This window comes from Malaclemys terrapin, chromosome 1 (assembly GCF_027887155.1).
Source record: "Malaclemys terrapin pileata isolate rMalTer1 chromosome 1, rMalTer1.hap1, whole genome shotgun sequence".
Lineage (NCBI taxonomy): Eukaryota > Metazoa > Chordata > Testudines > Emydidae > Malaclemys > Malaclemys terrapin.
Window position 1 is genome coordinate 264,450,739 of NC_071505.1, and position 24,658 is coordinate 264,475,396.

The following is a 24,658-nucleotide window of genomic DNA, read 5'->3' on the forward strand; positions in this document are numbered from 1 at the left end:
CCAGGCTGACATGATGGCCACGAGGAAGGCCACTTTCCAGGAGAGGTGAGACCACGAGCATGTGGCCAAGGGTTTGAACGGGGTCCCGTGAGGTGGGACAGTACCAAGTTCAGATCCCACTAGGGAACAGGCATTCTAACGTAAGGGAAAGACCGATCTAGCCCTTTGAGGAAACGCCCGGTAATGGCATGGGAGAAAACCGAGTAGCCCTGAGAGAAGGTACTCAAGGATAAGCTGAAGCGGGGCGGACGTTGGGGAAACGCCCCGCTTGCCTGTCCACCTGGAGAACCTGGACCACTTTGCCAGGTAGGCCTGGCATGTAGATGGCTTCCTACTTTCGAGCAGGATATGCCTGACGCCCTCTGAACACCCTCTCTCATGTACTCAGTGTGGAGTAGTGGCTGGAACTCCGTTCCGATGGAATTTTACCAGGCAGCCTGGAGGGTTATGAGAGCGGAGGCTGAGGGCTATGTCCTGACCAGACACTGGGCGACGAACGAGCCCGAGAGCGGTCCCCTGACTGGGATCTGAGGCGGGTCAGCGTCAGCTGGTGGGGGCCCAGCGGCAGCTTGCCTCTGGACTGGGGTCCGGGTGCCGCTGGTGCCCCAGGCACCTGCAGGGACATAATGCCTTTGGCCGCCTGCAAAGCCTCCGGTGTCGAAGGCATGCGAACTTCAGCCGGCGAGGCCTGAGTCAACACAACCGGGCTGCTCCGCTCGACCTGTCTCTATGCTTCTGCGACGACGATGCCTTTCTCTGTTTCCTCGTCGGGGAGCGGTGCTGGTCACTGGTGGGTGCTGGGGGGTTGCTGCGCACCAAAGATAGGGTGCCCGATGCCGACTCCGCTCGGCGCACTGGGGTCGGAGCCAGTGCCAACTCCATGAGAAGGGCCCGAAGTCGGATGTCTCTTTCTTTTTTAGTTCTGGGTTTGAAGGACCTACAGATTTTACAGTGGTCGCTACTGTGGGTTTCGCCCAGGCAACGGAGGTAGTCGGAGTGCGGGTCACTCCTGGGCATTGAGCGCCTACACGACTCGCACAATTTAAACCCTGGGGCATGCCCCGGCCTGAACTCTAACTAAACTAGAACTTTTAACAAACTAACTGATATAGGTACTACTGAACAACGAACGAGGTTGAGAAGTGCTGCAGCTAAGCTGGAGTGAGTAATTCCGATGCACCTTCACTGGCGGCAAGAAGGAACGGAGGGTGGGGGGAGCGCGTGGCTCCCCTTATAGCACGCTATAGCGGCGCTCCCTCCTACGGATACTGCTCAGGGAAAAACTTCTGGCACTGGTGCACATGGTGAGCACGCACACCTACTGTGGAATATACATGAGCAAGCACTCGAAGAACTGGGGGATGGTTGGCTGCGCGCGCGATACCCACTCAGAGCAGCACGAGCTGGCTGCAGCACGTGTGTGGCCAACCAGGGCACTGCTATCTTAAATCTCCGACTAGAAGCTCAGAGGCGCTCACACATCTAAAAGTGGAGCACCCACAGGGACATTCCTCGAAGAAGAATGGCTTAAATTCCCCCCAACCACCCATGCACTTCTGAACAATGAAGAAGGTGGAGAAGAACCTTGAGAATTTTTCTTCTGAGGAATGCCCTCTAATAGCCTCATATCTAAAAGATGAGATATCTTGTTCTGGATCAGATTGCACTTTACAGGGGGAGTTGGATGAAGAACCGATGGGGTAGAGCCAGTCACTTGAGGGAGTATCTCTGACTTACTGTGTTCTTGACCCAATTGCCTGTGGTCAATATAACACATTCCTCCAGGAAACAGGAAATTCTGCCCCCTCCCTTTTCATAGGAATCTTACAAATGTATCAGGACACCACTGGCTGGGAACTTTGGAGTCTTTCCAGTTATAAGTGGTCTCTCCCTTTAGATTGAAAGCAGGAAAAAACCTGAGAGTGATCAAAAACCCTTTTCCTTCAGACAGCTGCTGGTACACAATCTTTGAACACTTGTAAAATTAATTGGCTCACGTAATAAATCTTCAAGGAAGTGTCCCAAAAAACCTAAGGGAGATATACTTGCATTTATTTTGGCCTCTTTTGTTTGGTGAATAAGAATGCTTACTGCTCTTTGCATGTTTAGAAAAGAACTAACTTCAGCAGTTAGGCTGAATGGGAATTGAGGCAGTAGTTATGGAGACTTTCTTTTCTGAAAGCTTTGCTTAGATAGTTTACTAGCTTAAAACCCAATTTCTGCCCTTAAATACAGAGATGCAATTTTGACTTCCTTGGGAAGCATACACATGTATCTAATAGCAGATTTTCCCCCTTAGTGAGCAATAACCCACCCAACCTGTCTATCAGACAAATCAATGTTTTTTGTTAATCTCAAACTATAATGAATATAAAAAGAAATATTTAAGTAGTTATGGAGGAGTTTAAATTCATACCTTTGCGTGTCAGATATTCTGCCACCAGTGCTGCTACATGGACATAGCACATTGCTGCCTAAAGCATAATAGAAATAGTAAAAATGTTACAAATGGTAATTATAATGGAACTTCTAACATAAATAATGTACATATACAGAAAACACACACATTTTTAAAAGCTAAAGGAGGCACAAGTTTTAAAAGCAAGGCAGAAGATACAAGTCCTAATCCTGCAATTATTAACACACACAACTCCTATCTATGTGAACAGAAAATCTGAATGTGCCATAACTAAGAAAGGATACCTAGTTCTTTGATTTAAATACATTTAATAGAAGAAGCAAGTCTCATGTCAACAAGAACTTAATTTAACAATCAAGAAGCAGAACAGGAATGAGAAATTTCTTTTCTGCTAATAGAATCTCCCAGAATTATAAGATGTATAGGCTGTTCCCCTTTTCTCTCCAGTTCTACAGGTGGTTTAATGTAACACAGCCTATGCGCTGGTCACACCCCCTTCACTGGCTTGCTCCCAGATGATTCATTCCAAAGATGTGTCAAAAAACTTTCAGAATATGACTAGTATTAAGAACTTCAATGCTAATCATAAGCTATGGACAGTAGGCTATCTGGCCTACAAACTGTAAATATAAAATTTAATTTAATTACTTGGGTAATAAGCCATACAAAGAGACTGCAACTGTGAGACATGCTGCTAGCAGAAAGGAAGTTATCAGATAAGAAATTTCCCATTCTGCAGCCAAGATTCTCCCACACTTCTGAGATGGATGGGAAGAAATAAGCAGTGAAAATAAATAGAGAAGGATAAAGAAAGACTGAGATAGGAAAAGACTCCCCATGAAATTAAATATCAAAATGACAAGTTATGTCTTTCTGAATCATCTCATGAAGCACTTTACAGCCAAAGGAGGACTCTACAAAGGACACAAAGTCTATAGTGTTTTATAGTGTGTCATAAAGGTAGGAGATGACCAAATTGCTGCCCTACGGATTTCTTCAGTGGAAGCACAAACTCTCTTTATGTCCACAATCTTGCCATAGACCCATGGAGTGTGTCTTGATTCCATCAGGAGCAGGTTCACCTGATGCCTTATATGACTCTATGATGCTTAACTTGATCCATCCAGCCAAAAATAATTTGGATGCCCCAAGTCCTTAGTACTTTGGGTGTAAGGGGACAAACAAGGAGCCTGACCTTCTTAAGCGTGCCAGATATATATCTTTAGGCTCTATAAACAAATTATGCTATAGCTTTTCTGTAGTATGCTGTGTTTTTGGACAGACCTGTGAGGCACTGAAAAAGAAGCTTACTTTTGGTAAGACAGACTCTGGAGTCCTCAATACCACCCATCATCATCATAATCTAATACACAACATGGTTCCTGCATGAATAAAGCTGCAATCTCAGAGACTTGTTTTGCAGACATGATAGTGGCCAGAAAACAGGTTTTAATGGTGTGATGGGGCAAGGCCAGATGGCTACAGTAAAGTAGTGAGGAACAGGTATGTTAGCCCCAGGCTAAACAAATCCCTGGTACCATGGTAACCAAATGGTAGTTGCTCCAGGTTAATCAAGACACCTGGGGCCAATTAAGATCCTTCTAGAAGGCAGGAGAGACAGCTAGATTGATTGGGACACCTGAAGCCAATCAAGGACTGGCTGGAACTAGTTAAAAGCCTCTCAGTTAGTCAGTGCAGTGTGGGTGTCAGGAGCTATAGGAGGGAACTGTGCTGTTGGAGGAACGAAGTAGTACGAATCCATATCAGGTGCAAGGAAGGAGACCCTGAGGTAAATGTGAAGAAGATATTGAGTGGGGGCTGCTGTGGGGATGTAGCCCAGGGAATTGTACATGCCCTATTTCCAAAAAGTCAGCTTTCATAGCTGCTAAGTTTAGGGTCCCTGGGCTGGAGCCCGGAGTAGATGGCGGGCCCGGGCTCCCCTCTCCCCTCCCTGATTAATCACTGATACTGGGAGACAACAGAGACTGTGTGAGGGAGGGTTGTTTCTCCTCACCTCCCTTGCTGGCTTATGATGAAAATGGCTCAGTAGACTGTGACCCTTGCCTCTAGAGAGAGAAGGGCTATGTGGAGGGTCACAGTGAGCCTCCGAGGCTAGCAAAAATCCATCAGGAAATGCAGGACCCACGGAGTCAAGGACAGAACTTTGTCACAACGGATACACAGAAAGACGTGACTCACATCAGGTGCTCAAAAGGTTGGGCAGTCAGGGCTTTTAGCACAATGTGAGGTCCCATTTAGGAAAGAACGGTGTCTGAACTGTGGGTCTAGCCAGTCTGATTTCTCTTGAGAACTTGAGATTTGAAGATCATCTGCTGAAGAATTCAAGCACCCAGTTTTCAAGACACTACTTATGGCTGACACTTGCACACTACGTACAAGGCTGAAGATCCTCGTCCACACCACCCTGCAGAAAATCTAGAATAGCAGGAATTCTGAGGTCCTCAGGGTTAATGTTGTTTTGACATTATCTGGAAGTGTGTCTCTGGGAGGAAGGCTCTGGCCCGGGTGGAATCTAGCACCATACCAATAAATTCTATCCTCTGAACGGGATGAACGTTGACTTCTGCTCATTTATCAGCAGGCCCAGTGCTGGGAAGGTAGCTTGGACCAGACTGATGCTGGCTCTCATCTGGGCCTTGGATCGGCCCTTGACCAGCCAGTTGTCGAGGTTAGGGTAGAATTGCACCATTTGCCTTCCGCCATGCATTTTGTGAATACCTGAGGGGCTGTCGACAGGTAATGGGTCTGGTTCACGACAAACCTGAGAAATCTTCTGTGGCCCGAAATATGGAGATGTGAAAATAGGTTTCTTAAATTGAGGGTGGTGCACCAATCACCTGGATCCAGGGAGGGAATAATGGAGGCTAGGGAGACCTTGCGGAACTTCAGTTTCTTGAGATAAGTGTAAGGAAACGCAGGTCTAGGATGGGTCTGAGACCCCCTTTGGCATTAGGAAATAATGGGAGTAGAACCCTTTTCCTCTCAAGCTCTGAGGTATCTTCTGCACGGCCCCTATCCAGAAGAGGGCTTGGAGCTCCTGGGCTAAAACCTGTGAGAAGAGTCCCTGAAGAGAGATGGGGAACGGAGGGATGGAAATAAACTGAAGAGTGTAATCTTCCTCCACCATAATTAGTGTCCAGCAGTCTGAGGTGATGAGGAACCACACCAGGCTGAAGCCAGAGAGACGGTCTGAAAACAAAAAGGGGGCAGGATCTGGTACAAGAATTGGTATAACTCCCTTGGGCACTCCATCAAAAGATTTGCTTGGAGCCTCCTGAGTATCTGTGAGGGCCCGGTAGCAAGGCTGAAGCAGATTGGGGCAGTTGTGCTCCTGATGTGAGAAGCAAACCAGTTGTTGAGGCCTGAAGTGTTTCCTCAAAGGCGCCGGAGCTCAGAGACCCAGCGATTTGAGAGTGGTTCTAGAATCCTTTAGGCCGCAAACCTTCACATCTGTTTGTTCAGAGAAGAGAGAAGTGCCTTCAAACAGAAGGTCCTGGATGGACTGTTGAACCTCTGTTGGCAGACCTGAGGACTGGAGCCAAGAGCATCTATGCATGACCACTGCAGAAACCATGGATCTAGCAACCGTATCTGCCGGGAGGCCTGTACCGAACCTATAGGGAGACCCTGGTCACAGACTTCCCTTCCTTTACCAGCGTGGAGAACTCCTGCCTTGACTTCTGGGGAAGAGAGCCCTTGAACTTCATCATCGATTTCCAAACATTAAAATCGTATCTCCCCAGCAACACCTGCTGGTTGGAGATGCAGAGCTGTAGACCCACTACATAATAAACCTTTCTGCCAAAAGGTCTAGTCTCGTTGCATCCTTTGCTTTGGGGGTCGCTTCTTGCTGATACTGTCCCCCTTATTGGCCACCAAGAGCACCAGGGACCCTGGAGGGGGAAGGAAGAACAAGTACTTGTAGCCTTGAGTGGGAACAAATTACTTCTTTGTGGCCCTTTTTGCCGTGGGAGGTAGGGAGGATGGGGCTTGCCAAGGGCTTTAACCGGTCCCATCATGGCCTCATTAAGAGGGTGGGCCACGTTTGACGGGCCCGCAGCAGTCAAGGTATTGACCAGGCTGTGGGAGGATTTTTTGACTACCTCCACTTCCAGCCCAAAATTCAAAGCCATTCTTTTCAACAGCTCCTGGTGAGCTGCTAAGTTGTCATGAGGGGGGATACACGTGCCCCAGACACTACCTCATCCAGGGAGGCGGAAGAAGAGGCCTGCACCAGCAGGGGGTCCTCTTCCTCTCCTTCTGCACCGAGCGGGTCCCATAGATCTAGGTTTTGAGGCTCGGTACCAGAATCCGGGTCGGGTGCCGGTCATAGGGACAGGGGCGCTCTTTTGTCCAGGACTACAGAGTACAGCATCGGGGGGAACCCCCATAGGTTCCAAAATGGTCACTGCATCTGCACAGACCAGTGCCCACTGTGCAAGTACTCAGCAGTACCTCTGTGCCCTGATCCACCAACTGATAGGGCTGCCCAGGTGGAAACTGGCAATGGTTCCTCGAGTGGGACTCCGCTTCTGACTCCTATGACAAACTTTCCTCCGAAGATCATGGAGGGGTAGTACCCGTCGGTGCTTGGGAATGGTGCTGAGGTGGTAAGACCTGCATCAAGGCAAGCAGGGACCGTTTCCTTCTAGATGGTACTGATGAGGCCGGTACCAAACGGGAGCCCAGGGCCACATGCTCCCTTCTACTCCCTAGCACGGACGCTGCTGATTCTTGTACTGTCAGCAACAGCGGTACTGACAGTGCCAGCAGGTCCTTGGCCACATCCGGGGTAGATGGCACCGTGATCCTGCTGGTGCTGCATTGCCCTTCCAGTGCCGAAGGATGGTCAGGGACTGGACTCAACGGAGCCTGCCTATGAGGCGGAGTTAACACTGCCACCTATGGAGCAGTGGCAGAAGAGTGGCCAGACTCAGGTCACACTCCACTGCGCTCCCCATGCTTCATTCTCTTCACAATTGGGGAACATCCCCTCTTGGCCAGATGCATCTTATGTTTTTTCTTCTGCACCAGTGAAGAAGAAGGGTGCTGAGACACTCTCACAGCAGGAGAGTACTGATGCAGAGGTACTGGGTGCTGAGTTGGACTGGCTCGGCTCCGATGAGGGACAGACTACTGCTTCCATCAGGAGGGACTTCAGCCTGGCCTCCCTGTCCTTCTTTGTATGGGGCTTGAAGTCCCGACAGATCTGACAGGGCTTCCTGATACAAGTTCTCTCCCAGGCACTTCAGACAACTGGAGTGCAGGTCACTCACAGACATGGGTTTTCTGCAGGAGGCACAGGGCTTGAAATCTGGGGACCAAGGCATGCCCCAGCACTGGGAGCAGATGAAACTCCGCTAACAGGGTGAGACACACCAACTAACTATATACAACTAAACTACAACAGTCCAAACTGAGAAAATAAAGAACTGGGATAGAGAAACAAAGGACAAGGACTAAAGTACGACCACTGAATAAGAGTTTGCCAAAGCAGGAACTGCTATTCCAGCGACTGTCATGGGCGGTAGGAAGGAAGCGAGAGGATATGGAGCTGGCCGGGCCCTTATACCAGCACATGAGCGCACAGCACCAGAGGGCACTGGAGCCAGCCTGATGGATACCACAGAGGGAAAAATCTCCGATGACTGTGCATGCACCACATGCACACCTAACATGGAATGGACATGAGCGAGCATTCAAAAAAGATCATTTTGTGTCACTGAGAACAAACATCCGGAAAGAGCTGAGACACATTCTACATGCTTAAATATATTCATTTACTTGATCAAAGCATATCCAATTGTTTTTTCCTAACATACTAGAAATGTATGTTTTCACAAGAGAATGGTGGTATCAGATTGCATTTTGTTGTGGAAAAAAAAATCAGTGACATTTATTTTAAATACATACATTTTCTGCAAACACTCAACACTAAAATTATTCAAGCTGGCAGTGTACAACTAATTTAGAAACAAACTTAAATAGCAGTTGTTGGAAGGCTTCAATTACATTAAGGCTGTAAGAGACTGAGAAGTGAGGGGCATTTCTAACTAGAGGGCATGCCTCCTGTAGCTCATGCAGAACATTCCTGCCTTAATATTACATCATGCTATGACAGTTTTACATATGTATTACATAGAGAGTCAGAGACAATGGCAACTTACTAATTTTTATGGGCAGCACAGAAAGCTATGACAGCTATTAACACAATGGTTATCTAGCATGGGAAATGCCGAGGGAAAAATAAGCAACAGCTAAAATATTTTGCTTTTCATCTGCTACCTCTGAAAGATCCCCATTTTTAACATGAATTCTTGCCATGCTGTCTAGCCACGTCTTCCTGAGTTCAGGCGTGCTGGCATAAGACTTTGCCAAACTGTACTGGAGATCCACAAGCATTTCTGGATCATTCTCGTGCTCCTTCATTTGAGCTGTAGCCATTAAGACTGTCCGAATCCGCTTTGTCAAATCCTTTACGTCAGAAGAGAATGTAGTATGCTAAAATAAATTTTAAAAAAGTTTAAGAATTATTTATTTTTTATTCCTTTCATAATCTAAGCGATAGAATATTAGAAGACGTTAGGGAACTATTTTCAAACACTCTCTGGAAGCCTTTATGCAGTATGAAAAAGTCAGTACTAACCTTAATAAGTCTGTCACTGTTGGCACAGTTGTTAATGATGGAAAGAGATTGCTGAAATCTTGTTCCTCCAATTCCAACGACATCAGCGATCAACTGACTTACTGAAATAATAACCTTGACAAAAAAAAAAAAAATCTAGTAAATGTATGTTTACATCCTGCAAGTATCCCTAAAAGATTTTTAGTTCAGAAGGTAGGCATGTGTTCTTTTCAATTGACAATTTTTTCTAATATGATATAAACTTAACAGTAAAATGTCAAAAGCTTACAAGTAATGACAAATAGACAATTTGAAATTACTGCAAACATGTCTTCTCATAAAGGAAAGTTACTTACTGTATTGTAACTGCAGTTCTTCGCGATACGTGGTTCCCCCATCTGTATTCCACTGTGGGTATGCATACGTGCCAGGAGCTGGAGAATTCTTGCAAGCAGTTTTGGCTGGTTGGCACCTAACTCCCTGTTCTCTCCGTGCTCCGAACTGAGGGTATAAGGGGCAGGGTGGACCAACTGCCTCTCCAGTTCCTTCTCTATTGTGAATCCTGATGTGAGCCAAAGCAGAGGGGAAGGAGAGTGGGTAGTGGGATACAGTAGGGACCACACATCTCAGAGAACTCGTTACAATAAGGTAAGCAACTTTTCTTTCTTCTTTGAGTGTTGGTCCTGTGTGTATTCTACTCAGAGGAAGAGAGCTCAAAGATGTAGGTGGTACAGTGCTTGTAGAACCACTGTCCTAAAGAAAGTGTAAGAGGAGTCTTGGATCAAGGCGCAATATCTTGTCAATGTGTGGATTGAACTCCTCAAAGTTTCCCTGCAAATCTCAAGCAGGGGCACCTTTTGAAGTAATGCTACTGGTTATGTCTGTGCCCTCACAGAGTGAGTCCTTGCCCATGTCGGGGAGGAAGTTGTTAACTGATAACAGAGTAGGACACAGCCAGAGATCCACTTAGAGATTTTCTGAGAGATACAGCTTGTCCTCAAACTCATTCTGCTATGGCAATGAACAGTCTAGGTGACTTTCAAATCGGTTTCATTCTCAGTGGGTAAAATGCCAATGCTCGTCGCATGTTGAGGGAATAAAGTCTCCTCTCCTTGCTATAAGCATAGGGGTTCAGGGAAAAACACAGGTTAGTGCATTGACTGGTTTATGTGAATTTCTAAACAATCTTAGGAGTGAATTTTGGGTATAGCCAGAATGAGACTTTGTCCTCATGGAATACTGTGTTTGGTGGACTGGCCAACAGGGTCCCAAGTTCACCTATCTTTCTGGCCATGGTGTTGGCAGTCAGGAAGGTGACCTTTATTGACAGGTGAGATATGGAACATGTAGTTAGTGGTTCAAAGGGTGACTTAGGTGAGTGAACAAGAAGTCTGCTCCTTTAGTCATGACAAAATATTGTTTTCCTGCCCTCTTGGGGATAGGGGCATAGGTAACCAGAGTGTGCCATATAGCTCTTGTCCATTCTAGTATGCCTTCATTTACCTGGAGTGTAATCTGACTGGATCCTGTAGGCTTATGTTGAAAATCCTGGACCTCCTTAAGAGATTTGGAGCTCTTTTGCTACTCCCCGTAACAGGTCTTGAGATTGTCTATGACTGTTCGGGGGAAAACAGTGAGGCTGGAGCAACCACTTCATTTGGTGATGAAGATGATACCCTGTTAGTACCAGTGGTACCAGCTGATCTCGTTAGTCTTTCTCCTTCCATGGGCTCAAGGGAAGGTTCTGGTTGACACCTTGGAGGAGAGAGGTGGTAAAATTCCCTGTTGGATTGCACACATTATAGGTGACATGCATAAGGGCCCCATGGACCTCAATAAGGCCAGTATGAGGGGTCAAAAGTCCCTCTCTCTCTCTCGGCATTGGGTACACCAGTCCTGAGGTGGAGGTCCCTTTTAGCTTGGCCAAGGCTGGTTCAAGGAGGCTCTCAATCTTCTGTCTGGGCTTATCTCTTTAGGTGGAGGTGAAGCAGCTTCCCCCAGTACATCCAACTCTCCAGACAATGAAAAGGTTGGATCCGGCTCCATCAATGATGCTGTTGGGAAAACCATGACTAGTGGATGGGATGGGAGAGAGACTTCTTCCAGAGTCCTTGATTCCCACTGGTGGTAGAATCTCCCTGGTTAAGACTGATCCTGATAACAAGGGAGATTGAGAGTCTGGGAGGATGAAGATATCTTCCGAAGTGGTATAACTCATTGTTCCCTTCGGAGGTTGTCTCGTCATTCTGTACCATCAAAGTAGGTGTACAGGGCAGTTCCTTATGGGGCTGCAATGGTACCATCGATGAATGGGTCTCTGACTTGGTGGTTTTTGACAGTACCAGTCCTTCAGGTCCCAGTCAGTGTCAAAGTTGATACGGAGGTGGATACTGAAGGAATCTTTCTTGTATGTGCCTTTTGATTGTACCCAGGAGGCTTAAGAGGGGGCCTAAATCCTTGTGGCTTGGGTATGAAGGCTCACCAACTTGGATGGAGCTGGGGAGGAATCTTTCCTCTTAAAAGGTATAGGAAGGGATTTGCTTTTATATTTGTAAGAGTGCCCTCACAATGAGTGGCAGGGGAACACCCACCAGTTCATAACAGGAACAGATGCATGAAGCAATCCAATTGGACAGCCTCTGAATGGAAATCGGCTGGCCCCTCACACGCTCAGCTGAGGCGCCGAATAGTTGCAAGGACTTTCTGAACGGCTTAGTCCACTCGAGGTAGAAAGCCAGAGCTCGCCACACATTGAGCGTGTGGAGACGGCGCTCCTCACTGGACACGAGAGTCTTGGGGCAGAGGACCAGTAGAAAAATGTCCTGACCCATATGGTAGGCGGAGACCACCTTCGGGAGGAACGCAGGGTGTGGGCGGAGGTGGACCATGTCCTTATGAAAGACCGTGTATGGCGGCTCGGAGGTCAGGGCCCTGAGCTCCAAGACTCGCCTGGCTGACGTGATTGCAACCAGGAAGGCCACCTTCCATGAGAGGTGAGACCAGGAGCACGTGGCCAGTGGTTCAAACACCAGGTTTAGGTCCCACTGTGGGACTGGGGGTCTAGAATATGGAAAAAGACTATCCAAACCCCTAAGGAACTGGCCAGTCATAGCATGGGAAAATACCGTGTGCCCTTGCACTGGTGGATGGAAGGCTGATATGGCTGCCAGGTGCACCCTGACTGACAAGGACACCAGGCCCTGGGTCCTCAGGTGGAGGAGGTAATCAAGGATAAACTGGATCGGGGTGGTCATCGGGGAGACGCCCTCGTCTGCCACCCACCTAGAAAATTGGGACCACTTCGCCAAATAAGCACAGCGAATGGAGGGCCGTCTACTTTCGAGGACGACGCGCTGAACCTGGTCCGAGCACGTCCGTTCCTCTCCACCTAACCACTGAGCAGCCACGTCGTGAGGCGAAGAGCCGCTAGGTTGGGGTGGAGGAGGCGGCCCTGGTCCTGAGAGAGCAGGTCCGGACGGAGCGGTAATGGCCACGGCGGAGCTACTGCCAGGCCCCTGAGGGTCCCGTACCAATGCTGCCTGGGCCACGCCGGAGCAATCAAGAGGACCCGGGCCTTGTCCGACTTTATCTTCTCCAGGACCCTGCTGATTAGGGGGAACAGGGGACCCGTTGGAGCATGTTGTTTGGGGCGGACCACCACCGTAGGGAGGCAATCACAGAGTCCGGCATGGTGAGGACCTTGTCCATCCTGTCCGTGGTCTGGGAGAACTTCGAGGCCAACCAGAGCTGGAGGGGCCTCATCCTGAGTCTGGCATGACGGACCATGTACGTGCATGCCAATATGTGGCCCAAGAGTTGCAGGCAAACCCTGGCTGTTGTCACCGGGAACCTTGTGACCGAGTCTATGAGACCTTTCAGGGTCTCGAACCTGTCTCGCGGGAGAGAGGCCCTGGCCGATTCTGCATCCAGGGGCGCCCCAATAAACTCTATGCGTTGGACCAGGACTAACGTGGACTTGGTGTTGTTTACCAACAGGCCCAATGCAGTGCACATGGACAGGAGGAGCGCCACATGATCCGTCACCCTCTCTTCTCTTCTCAGTCACCCTAGACAGGGAGGTGCCCTTGAAAAGCCAATCGTCCGGATGGGGACAACACGTTGAACAGGGAGTCCGAGGACTCCATCTCCTCTGCCTGGAGGTGTAGGCTCGCTACCATCCTCTTTAAGAGTTCTTGGTGGGCCCTAGATTCCTCCTGAGTGACATAGGGGGGTATGGCTGCAATCGTCTCCTCCGGGCGGGGCGAAGAGGCCAGTGTGGTGCTCTGGGTGTCGGCCAGCACAGAGGGTACATCTCACTGACTCCTTCCTCGTGGGTCTGGAGAGGGAGGCCGACGGTGCTTCCAAAGCTCCGGCCACCGAGCGAGCCCCCACCGGAGGCTGTGCTGGAGGCCATGGTGCCCACTGGTACCATTTGGCCAGCCATGACGCTCGGTGCCACTGCACCTGCTGTGGCACCGGCGGGAATGACTGTCCGGGTTGGCCGGCCTGGCTACGGATGGAGACTGGGTTGGCATAAGATCCACTGTTGTTCCTGGACCGGGAGGAGCAGCAGTGCTGGGATCTGATGGCCACGGGACCGCGATCTCAACGTGGAGGACTGGTACCCACGATAATAGCTGCTCCACGAACGGCCTCGACGGATCGACCTGCAACGGCGAGATGCTGGTGATTGACGCCCAGGGCTGCAATGTCTTGGCAGAGACTTGGAGCGGGAGACTGAGCGGGAACTGCGTCAACAATCATGTCGTGACTGACTGCGGTACCCTCTCCGAGACGAGGACCGATGGTGATGCCCGCCGCGGTCCCGTCGATATTCGCTCCTTGAGCACGAGCGGTGCCGCAAGTCCCGGATGGACGGAACCCAGCCAGACAGTCTGGTTAGCATTGAGGGCTATCCACCTGGACTCTGCCCAGAGCAGTTGCTGGGCAGTGATTGGCATTGGGAATGTTCCCTCGACTGAGACTGGTAACAGGCTGGAGGCGGCTGCGGGGATCCCAGCAGCAGCTTGTCTCTGGAGCGCGGGGCTGACATTGGCGCCACTCCAGGCATCGGCATGGACATGACGTCCCAGGCTGCCTGGAGGGCTTCAGGCGTGGAAGGCATCCAAACATCCGGAGAGGCTGGTTTTGAAGGGGCTGGGCTACTCTGCTCAGCTTGAGTCGGAGGCCTGGAGCCCAGTGGGGATCGAGGACTGCCCAGCATGGGCTTAGCCTCTGTCCCAGATTTCCCTTGGTGCCGCTGCGAAGGAGGAGTCTTCTTGGCTCTCTTGGCATGCCCCGTGGATGGGGAGCAGTGCCGATGGGTCGATGGTACCGGAGGGTCGCCGCGGTGCCGGGTACCAGCTTGGAGTGGCGTGAGCGCTGACTCCATCAGGATGGGCCGGAGCCTAATGTCCCTTTCTCTTTTAGTCCAAGGCTTAAACGACGTGCAAATCTTGTACATTTCGCTGATATGGGTTTCTCCCAAGCAGCGCAAACAGTCTGCATGCAGGTCGCTCCTTGGCATAGGAGGCCTGCAAGAGCTGCATGACTTAAATCCCGGGGCGTGGGGCATGCCTCGGCCCGGGCTCACTGACTAACTAAACATCTAACTAACTACAGGTACTAACATTGAATGAACGAACAGTTCTGGGGGCAAGCTACAGCAAAGCTGGAGCAGAGCAGTTCCGACGCACCTTCACTGGCGGCAAGAAGGAACTGAGGGTGGGGGGGAGCGTGCAGCTCCCCTTATACGCGCCAGGCAGGCGCCACTCCAGGAGTTGCGGGGGGTGCTCCCCCCTACAGGTACTACTAGGGGAAAAACTTCCGGCACCGGTGTACGTGGCAAGCATGCACACCTATTGTGGAATCACTCGAAGAAGAAACATGAGTTTCTCTGAGGCAGTGGTTGTCTTGAAGCAGGGGCAGGAGAAAGAATTTTTGAAGCTTGGTATCCTGGTCATAATCTAAGTCTTGTGCTGGGAGACCGGAGACTTTCGCTGGGGTAGGGATTTTAACACTAACTAACTGGGGAACTATCAAAACTCTAACAATAAAAAACTAAGAACAATATGTAATTTTGAATAATTACAGGAAGCAGAGAAAGGATCAGTTTTGGGCACTGGTGGATTCCAACTCAGGCCATGTGGCAGTAAGAAGCAACTGGAGAGGCAGTTAGATCCAACCCGCCCCTTATACTCTTGGTGCAGAGTATGAGAGTAAGGGGGCAGGTGTGGACCAGCAGACACTGCTTGTAAGAATTCTCTGGACTCAGGTGCATGGAGCGCATGCGTACCCACAGTAGAATACATATAAGGACCAGCATTCAAAGAGCAACAGTAGAATCCTTTGGTCTAGAAACAGACCAATACAGGCCACAGAAGCAGCAGAAACTCTCAGTGCCTTGGTCCCAAACTACATAAGCCCCAGAACTGTATCACAGTCCCAGTCTGCTGCTTCTCTGCCATCGCACACAGTTTCTACAAGCAGCTTTGTTGGTGGCAGCCCTCCTTCCTTCCTTCTTATAACCCAACAGTCAGCCTCAAGACAGAGGATTCTGCTGTATATAGACGTGACATTATCTGATTAAAAGATGACCATTTAGATCATTGTTGCTAACACTGTTATATAATCGCAACACATCTTGTACAAAGTGTGTCAAGTAAGGTGTCTATGGAAAGGTTAGGATTTGCTGAATATGATTGTGCTATTTTTATGCATGTATCATTTTTGTATCTAAAGTTATGAATATTAACTATGTACCCATATTTCAAATGTTTGCTCATGTGGTAACATCCACAAGGTAGTTAGCCTGCACATCTTGAAGGGACTATTCAAGTTAAAGGGCTCATCAAGGAACACTAAACTCACAATGGACCATGGGAGACACCTATCTACACTTAATGGACCTTCCTGTGATGGCCTCTACTATGACTAAGCAAAATCATGCATGGACAGGTGACTTGCCCATATGATTCCAAACACCATTTTGTTACCTGTAATTTTCCACAGTGAGAACAATGGGAAGAAGCTATATAAGGCCCTGGAAACATCTCCATTTTGCCTCTTTCCTGCTCAAACCTCTGGACTTATACTAATGGGAGCATTCTAACCAAGGGACTGAGGACCTTCCAATGATTTGGAAGCAACCAGAGACTTAACAAGCCAGCAGTTTATTCTATCACTGCTACAAACCTGAACCAAGAAATCTGCAATTACTGTATGTATTTGATTCCTTTAGCCAATTTTAACTCTCACCTTTCTTTCTTTCTTTTTATAAATAAACCTTTAGATTTTAGATACTAAAGGATTGGCAACAGCGTGATTATTGGGTAAGATCTGAGTTATATACAGTAACTCCTCACTTAAAGTCTTCCCGGTTAATGTTTCGTTGTTACGTTGGTGATCAATTAGGGAACATGCTCGTTTAAAGTTGTGCAATGCTCCCTTCTAACGTTGTTTGGCAGCCACCTGCTTTGTCCACTGCTTGCAGGAAGAGCAGCCCGTTGCAGCTAGCTGGGGGGGAGCTTGTAACGAGGGTGGACTGGCAGCCCCCTATCAGCTCCCCTAAGTTCCCTATGCTGCAGCCGCCCAGCAGGCTATCAATTGGCAGTTCAGCTGTCCCTCCCCTCACTACCATGTGCTGCTCCTGCCCTCTGCCTTGGAGCTGCTCCCAGAAACTCCTGCTTGCTGGGTGGAGGGGAAGGAGGAAGGCTAATGTCAGGGTGTCCCCCTCCCCCCGCTCCTGCACTCCTCTTACCCCTACTCCATATAGAGCAGGGAGGGGACACCGACCGAGAGAGACAGAGAGAGCTTGGGGCTGCAGCTGCTATCTCAACTTCCTTATCCACTTAAAAAGACAATGAACTTAAGAGTGGGTCAGCTTACTTAAAGGGCAGTGTGCACCTCTCTCTCTCTCCCACACACAAGGTGTGTGTCTGTCTCTGTCTGCTATGCTGTCTCCCCTCCCTCCTGTTTGTGCTACCTTGATGAGAGGCTACATTAACAACAATATGTTAACCCTTGAGGGCTCAGCCGAGTGCTAGTTCATCATTTAGCAGCAAGGCATTCCCTGGGAAATATTCCACCCTCTAACTTCACCATCTCAACCAAGCTTCACAATCATCATAGCTGTGAACAATATTAAATTGTTTGTTGAAAACATATACTGTGTGTATATCTATATAAGATATAGTTTTTTGTCTGGTGAAAAAAATTCCCTGGAACCTAACCCCCCCCATTTACATTAATTCTTATGGGGAAATTGGATTCGCTTAACATCGTTTCGCTTAAAGTCGCATTTTTCAGAACATAACTACAGTGTTAAGCAAGGAGTTACTGTATTGACCTGACTATGTGGTTGGTCCTTTGGAATCAGAACCAGCCTTTTGTTTGATGACATTGGTTTTAAATAACCACTCATTTTTAAGTCTAGTTTCTGAATGCTGAATACATTTAGTCTACAAAGTCTAGTTTCTGGAATGCCTAAGGAGACTGCTTTTCTGACTTCTTGTTAGCCACTGTGGTAGAACAGAAGTTTACTTTTGTTGCTGGCTTGGTATATCTTATGGGAGAATAACCACCAGTTTTGGGGTGTGTCTGCTCTATTTCTCAGCAGTTTGTCCTGAATTTGGTATTCTCAGTTGTGACCCACGGAGGCATGGTTACAACAGTTTGTTGTAAACCCTTTGCAGAGTTTAGTTAACCCAGCAATTTATATACCCTGTATAAAACAAAACACTTGCTACCCAGACATAAATTATGACATTTTCTAGCAACAACAATTAGACAGCCCAGTGTTTTACTGATATTTTACTACAGTAAACAGATTTGCACTGCTACCTTTACATCAAATTATTTGGTTGTAAGCTGGAACTTTTCTGCAAGATTTTTGCCTCACAAAGGTGACAGAAGAATTGTGCGACATGCATACATTATGCTCACATGAGATGAACCTGCATGTCAATAACTGCAACAAACCTAGAGTTTAGGTCACCCAAGCAGAGAAGTGGATTCTTTTAATACTGTTTCAAAGCTCTTAGTTTGGAGGATTGATGGGGAAGAGAAGAGAAAAAGAAGGGGAGACCTACGAAGATGACAGGTTGATTACACTTTGGGCCTGTCAGCCTTCAGATATAAATTAATCAGACTAAGTTATTTTAACATTGTGACACTGCAGCCCATATTCTTCATAGTTGTCGGATTATGATGTAATTATGACATGATTATGATGCATTTTGTACAAGATGGGCCACATGAGGTGTCACTGGAAAAGTTATGATTTGCTAAATATGATTATCCTATTTGTGTGCATGTATCATCTTTGTATCTGAAGTTATAAATATTGACTATGTATCTGTATTCCTAATATGCTTACTCTGAGTAACATCCACAGCTAGCCTTTCAGGTACAACAATGAAGAACCTAGACAGAGCTGAAGGCCCATCAGCAAAGACAATGGACTACAAAAAGGCTTAGCCTTCCTGTAAACGTTTCAGCTGGCCTGTAAGTAATGGCTGCTATGACTCAGCAAGGACATCTGACCAGACCACATGATACTGAACTCCATTTTAGGTACCTGTATTTTTCCACAAACTGGACTGGGAACTGAATTTGGAACAAAAGGTTCCCGCCATATGGTAAAGCTATATAAGGTGGAGTGTGACACCATCTGTGGGCCTCACACCCCACACAAGAGAACTCCTGGAAAACTGAGGAACAAAAACTGAACTGGGGGAAGTGTTGGTCCCAGGCTAAAGGGATTTCTAACCTGTGTATGGAAACCTGGTGGACTGCTTGTATCATAAGCCAGGGTGAGAAACTGCTAATTCATATCCAATCTATCTAGTATTTTAGGCTTAGTTTGCGGTTTTGTTTATTTGCTAGGTAATCTGCTTTGATCTGTTTGCTATAATTTATAATCACTTAAAAATCTATCTTTTTGCAGTTAATAAACTTGTTTTTTGTTTTATCTAAACCAGTGTGCCTTTGAGTGAAGTGTCTGGGGAAAAATCTCAGCTTGGTTAACACAGACTTGTTGCATATTCCTCTCCACATCGAGAGAGGGACAAACTAAGTAATAAATCCATACTGGTCGGAGTTTTGACCAGGGAAAGATGGTACAGCTCTGCGGTCTTAGGCTGGGGTGCTGGGGGTTATCTTGGCTGTAGCCTCTCCATTGTTGATTCATGCAGTGGCTGGTCAGAGCCTCCATGTAACTGCAGCTGGGTGTGTCCCTGCCTGTGAGAATGCTGGTGGGAGTGTAGGACTGGGAGCAGTCTACAGCTAGCTTGTCACAGCAGCACAGTGTGAGAGGGAGCCAAGACTGGTGTGTCAAAGGGCTTGGTGGTACCCCAGTTCCAGGTAACACCCCAGGGTGACAACCCGTCACAAACATGATCTTTTAAAGCTGTTCTAGCAATTACAAAAAAACCAATACAGAGCTGCTTTACCACTAATATCTCTTCTTGCCTGGCCTACATAAACCCCCCCACTCAATAATGGTATAAACAACTCAATATTAGTTCAAAAACAGTTCACCATAGTAATGCACAATTTATATTTCATAGTTTTTCAACTGCCTCCCCCACCCCCCAGACAGAGACAGTCAACTGGGAATCAGTTTTAAAAATATTACAATGATACAACCCAAAGATTTTACACATGAAAAGAGAACACAGCTTATTATACAACAATTTTTAAGCTTAGAAGGGCAATAGATCTTAAAGCCATGAAAGCCAATGATAAGCAAATATACTAACTTGCAGATGTGTCCTTACAAAAGACTTCTTCCCTGTGTAATCAAAGTTATTTCTCATTAAGAAATACAGCAGTTGTGATGCTTCAGTACGTATTGAGCTCAGTTTGGAATTACAGCATTTCAAAATTTCATAACACAATGCAGCACACATGTCAGCTCTTCCTTCATAAAATGCAGAAGGAAACTGAGGAAAGAATGAATCAGAGAAAAATTATCTGTCAAGGTTAACATCAGTAAAATAAACAAATGTTAAGAGAAAACAATTCCAACATCCCGAGGACAGTGCTGGCATCAAACAATAAATTATAGATTCATGAAGAAAAAAATAATGCTAGTCACACTTCATGACTTTTTGATAGAAGTCAGTGGATAAAAGGAATGCAGAAAAAATAATATATGGATTTTAGTGAAGTATGATATAGTGTCATAAAATGGTACTTGAAAAAGTATTTCAAATTGATTGGATATTAACAGTTACATAGAATAAAAGTAGCAACAGAGACATAACAAAAGATAAACAATAAAACAAATGTACCGCACTCATTCTAGGGGAAACAGGTATGTAAGATGGGTTGCGGAATCATGATCTGCAATACTACTGTTTTTTTTCCTTTTAAATCCAATTTCAATTCAAGAAATAAGATGATATATTACTTGTATAACTGGATATAAATCACTGTGGTAAGTATAAAAAAGATAAATAATTGAAGATTAACATTTTTATTTTAGAATGACTTACCTTAAAAATTAGTGCCCTTAAAGCAATGAAGACGGTTTTCAATGCTGTTTCAGACTGATTTTTTTGAAGGAAGCAGAGGTACACATCAAAAACTTTTTTCATCAGTGGATTATGTCCATGATCTGTCAGTAGTTGGTTCTTAAAATTGATATTGACAATTTAGGGTTTTCTTTAATTATTATGCTCAATCAAGAATGTATATAAATTGTGCAAAAAACAAAACAAAATACAACTTAGCTTCAGCTACGTCTCAAGGATGCTTTTAAAACCCCCTCTCACATATAGTACTACTGAAGCATATTAAAAACTACAAGCAAATCTAAACAGTTAATACTCCATACCTTTAGTAATCTTAATCTGTAGCCAAAGTGATGGATCCATAACAGAATTATAACATGATAGTACACGTATGTTACTGGGGTCTTAAATACTTAATTAGTAACTCAGATATGAAGAGGGTGGGCACAAAAACATGACAGAAACCAACCAACCAGAACTAATAAGGCCTTTACTGCAGTGTATCAGAGGGGTAGCCGTGTTAGTCTGAATCTGTAAAAAGCAACAGAGGGTCCTGTGGCACCTTTGAGACTAAGGCTACATCTACACTACGGGGGGGGGGGGGGGTCGATTTAAGATACGCAAATTCAGCTACGCGAATAGCGTAGCTGAATTCGACGTATCGCAGCCGACTTACCCCGCTGTGAGGACGGCGGCAAAAATCGACGTCTGGCTCTGTTGATTTGTTTCTTTATTTCCTTGTGTGGGTATCGTAGTTTTGAGAATGCTTGGTGGAGATCTTGTAGGTGTTGGTCTCTGTCTGAGGGGTTGGAGCAGATGCAATTGTACCTCAGTGCTTGGCTGTAGACGATGGATCGTGTGGTGTGACCGGGGTGGAAGCTGGAGGCATGAAGGTAGGCGTAGCGGTCAGTGGGTTTTCGGTATAGGGTGGTGTTAATGTGGCCATCGCTTATTTCTACGGTGGTGTCTAGGAAGTGGACCTCCCGTGTAGATTGGTCCAGGCTGAGGTTGATGGTGGGGTGGAAGCTGTTGAAATCATGGTGGAATTCTTCCAGGGTCTCCTTCCCATGGGTCCAGATGATGAAGATGTCATCAATATAGCGTAGGTAGAGAAGGGGCATGAGTGGACGAGAGCTGAGGAAGCGTTGTTCCAGGTCAGCCATACAAATGTTGGCATATTGTGGGGCCATGCGGGTGCCCATAGCGGTGCCACTGGTCTGGAGGTATATATTGTCACCAAATTTGAAATAATTGTGCGTGAGGATAAAGTCACAGAGCTCAGCAATAAGTTGTGCTGTGTCATCATCAGGGATACTGTTCCTGACAGCTTGTATTCCATCTGTATGTGGGATGTTTGTGTAGAGAGCCTCTACATCCATGGTGGCTAGGATGGTGTTTTCTGGGAGGTCACCAATGCATTGTATTTTTCTTAGGAAATCTGTCTGGATATGTGGACTCCCTACTCAGACCCTACGCCACCAGCACTCCCAGCTATCTCCGTGACACCACAATAAAGAAACAAATCAACAGAGCCAGACGTGTACCCAAAAGCCTCCTGCTACAAGACAGGCCCAGAAGAGAAACCAACAGAACTCCACTGGCCATTACCTACAGTCCTCAGCTTAAACCTCTCCAACGCATCATCAGTGATCTACAACCCATCCTGGACAATGATCCCTCACTTTCACAGACCTTGGGAGGCAGGCCAGTCCTCGCCCACAGACAACCTGCCAACCTTAAGCATATTCTCACCAGCAACCACGCACCGCACCATAACAACTCTAACTCAGGAACCAACCCATGCAACAAACCTCGATGCCAACTCTGCCCACATATCTACACCAGCAACACCATCACAGGACCTAACCAGATCAGCTACAACATCACCGGCTCATTCACCTGCACGTCCACCAATGTTATATATGCCATCATATGCCAGCAATGCCCCTCTGCTACGTACATTGGCCAAACTGGACAGTCACTACGCAAGAGGATAAATGGACACAAGTCAGATATCAGGAATGGCAATATACAAAAACCTGTAGGAGAACACTTCAACCTCCCTGGCCACACAATAGCAGATGTAAAGGTAGTCATCTTACAGCAAAAAAACTTCAGGACCAGACTCCAAAGAGAAACTGCTGAGCTCCAGTTCATTTGCAAATTTGACACCATCAGATCAGGATTAAACAAAGACTGTGAATGGCTATCCAACTACAGAAGCAGTTTCTCCTCCCTTGGTGTTCACACCTCAACTGCTAGCAGAGCACCTCACCCTCCCTGATTGAACTAACCTCGTTATCTCCACACTGATTTATACCTGCCTCTAAAGATTTCCATTACTTGCATCTGAAGAAGTGAGGTTCTTACCCACAAAAGCTTATGCTCCCAATACTTTTGTTAGTCTCAAAGGTGCCACAGGACCCTCTGTTGCTTTTTACTGCAGTGTTTCTTTATCAGTCCCATAAAGCCCTTAAAGGACAGCTATGTCAAAAGGCTAACTAGACAGTGGGCTTTCTGTAATGGGTTTGGAGAGGGAAAAGGTGGGGGAGGAAGAAAAGGATCCTATCGAATGGTGCTGACCAAGAAGAGGTCTTGCTCACTCTACCCTGCTTACTCTTGCCCTCAGAGGGTGTAAAACTAAACTAAGAACATGCATCATTTAAACTGATCTGTTTACTAGCAATTTTCTATTTTTGAATTTAAAACATTTAAGGTCCAGTTCTATAGTCCATCAGGCAAAACTCATGCTGACTTCAGTGGAAGTTACTAGAGAAACTGCAGGATTGAATGACAACTGGTTGAGTTCAAAGCATACTGTTAATACTAGCAAATGAGACTTTATTATACTTTTAACAGTAAAGGTTATTAGCTATTGAATGGCATGATTATGAATTACCTGCTTTGTGCAGTTTTAATACAGATGTTGTTAGTAGTATAGGTCAATATGAACTCCTTTTTTAGTAATTTTCTAGAGAATAATTATTTAAAATGCCAAAAATCAAATAATCTATCAAAACTGTGTTAAAGACAAACCTTAAATGCCATTGTGAATAAAGATAAAGTATCCAGAGTGGTAAGGCAAACTTCAGTGGCAATGTTTGCTTCAAGTAAGGACTGGTGAAGAACATCTGCATCTGAATGGCCATAGCCTGTAGAAATTTCAAATGAAGTGTTGCTTTATATTTAGGATTCATAATTAAACACAAATATTTTAAAACTAATGCTGCTAAATTATGTAGCCAAAAATTATAAGAGACTTTCTGCATTAGAGGAAGTTTAAGAAAAATAAGGACTTTGAAAGAGGTTTACATTAAACAGTTGAGTAATATTTTATACATAGTTTTTTTCACATTTTTCCAACCACAGGACAATTATATGCATGTTCAATATTTGGTATTCAAATAATTTAATTAAGATAATCACACATTGAAGTGCAAAGGTAAAGTCTTAAAATAGCAGAATTAAACATATTTAAAATAATGGACTTAACTGGTAATACTATATTATATTCAAAACCAAAAAGTACATGGATAGATAGAATTAAGGTTGAGAACAAATACCAGTAATTTAGGGTAAAATTAAGGATATTGCAATTATCTCAAACCCAAGCATTATAAATCCTGAAAACTCAGAGTTAAGGTTAAATGTAAAAGAAATACAAACATGTTGAAGCATCAAAATGCACAACAGTGCACCCAAATAATCCTTACTGTTCCCGGTAGTGACACCATGCAATAACCATATATTTATGATTCTGGATATGATTTTTTCATGGTAAAATTATGAATAACTGTGGAAAAAATAAATAATTTCACGCTATGGTCAGGATAACCTTGTGGCCCAGCTGCTACACAATAGCAGTTTGTTAGTTCACTTTGTTCTAGTCCGCTTTGAAATAGGACTAGATTAACAAAAACTAACTAACTGTTAATGTGTGGCAAAATTTCACGGTTACTGTGACATAAACTTATCCTTATGATAAACACAATTTAATGCTTGTCTCTCAGATTAACCGACTTTTAAAAGGAACATTAGATTCCAACCTTTTCACCCACTGGTGTCACTGTAGGGCAG

General features: G+C 46.1%; 1 protein-coding gene across 13 annotated transcripts in view; it reads right to left on the bottom strand.

Annotated features, from left to right (window-relative positions):
• The window catches only part of DOCK9 (dedicator of cytokinesis 9), a 319,963-nt gene that overhangs the window by 44,209 nt on the left and 251,096 nt on the right, over positions 1–24,658 (bottom strand). For all 13 annotated transcript variants that reach the window (XM_054012624.1, XM_054012570.1, XM_054012629.1 and 10 more), the window contains exons 39-44: positions 23,618–23,733; positions 20,564–20,701; positions 19,826–20,008; positions 9,087–9,200; positions 8,726–8,941; positions 2,417–2,474 (exon numbers count right to left, since the gene is read on the bottom strand). In XM_054012624.1, the coding sequence (XP_053868599.1) occupies positions 2,417–2,474; positions 8,726–8,941; positions 9,087–9,200; positions 19,826–20,008; positions 20,564–20,701; positions 23,618–23,733 (825 nt within the window). The remainder of the gene's footprint in view (positions 1–2,416; positions 2,475–8,725; positions 8,942–9,086; positions 9,201–19,825; positions 20,009–20,563; positions 20,702–23,617; positions 23,734–24,658) is intronic.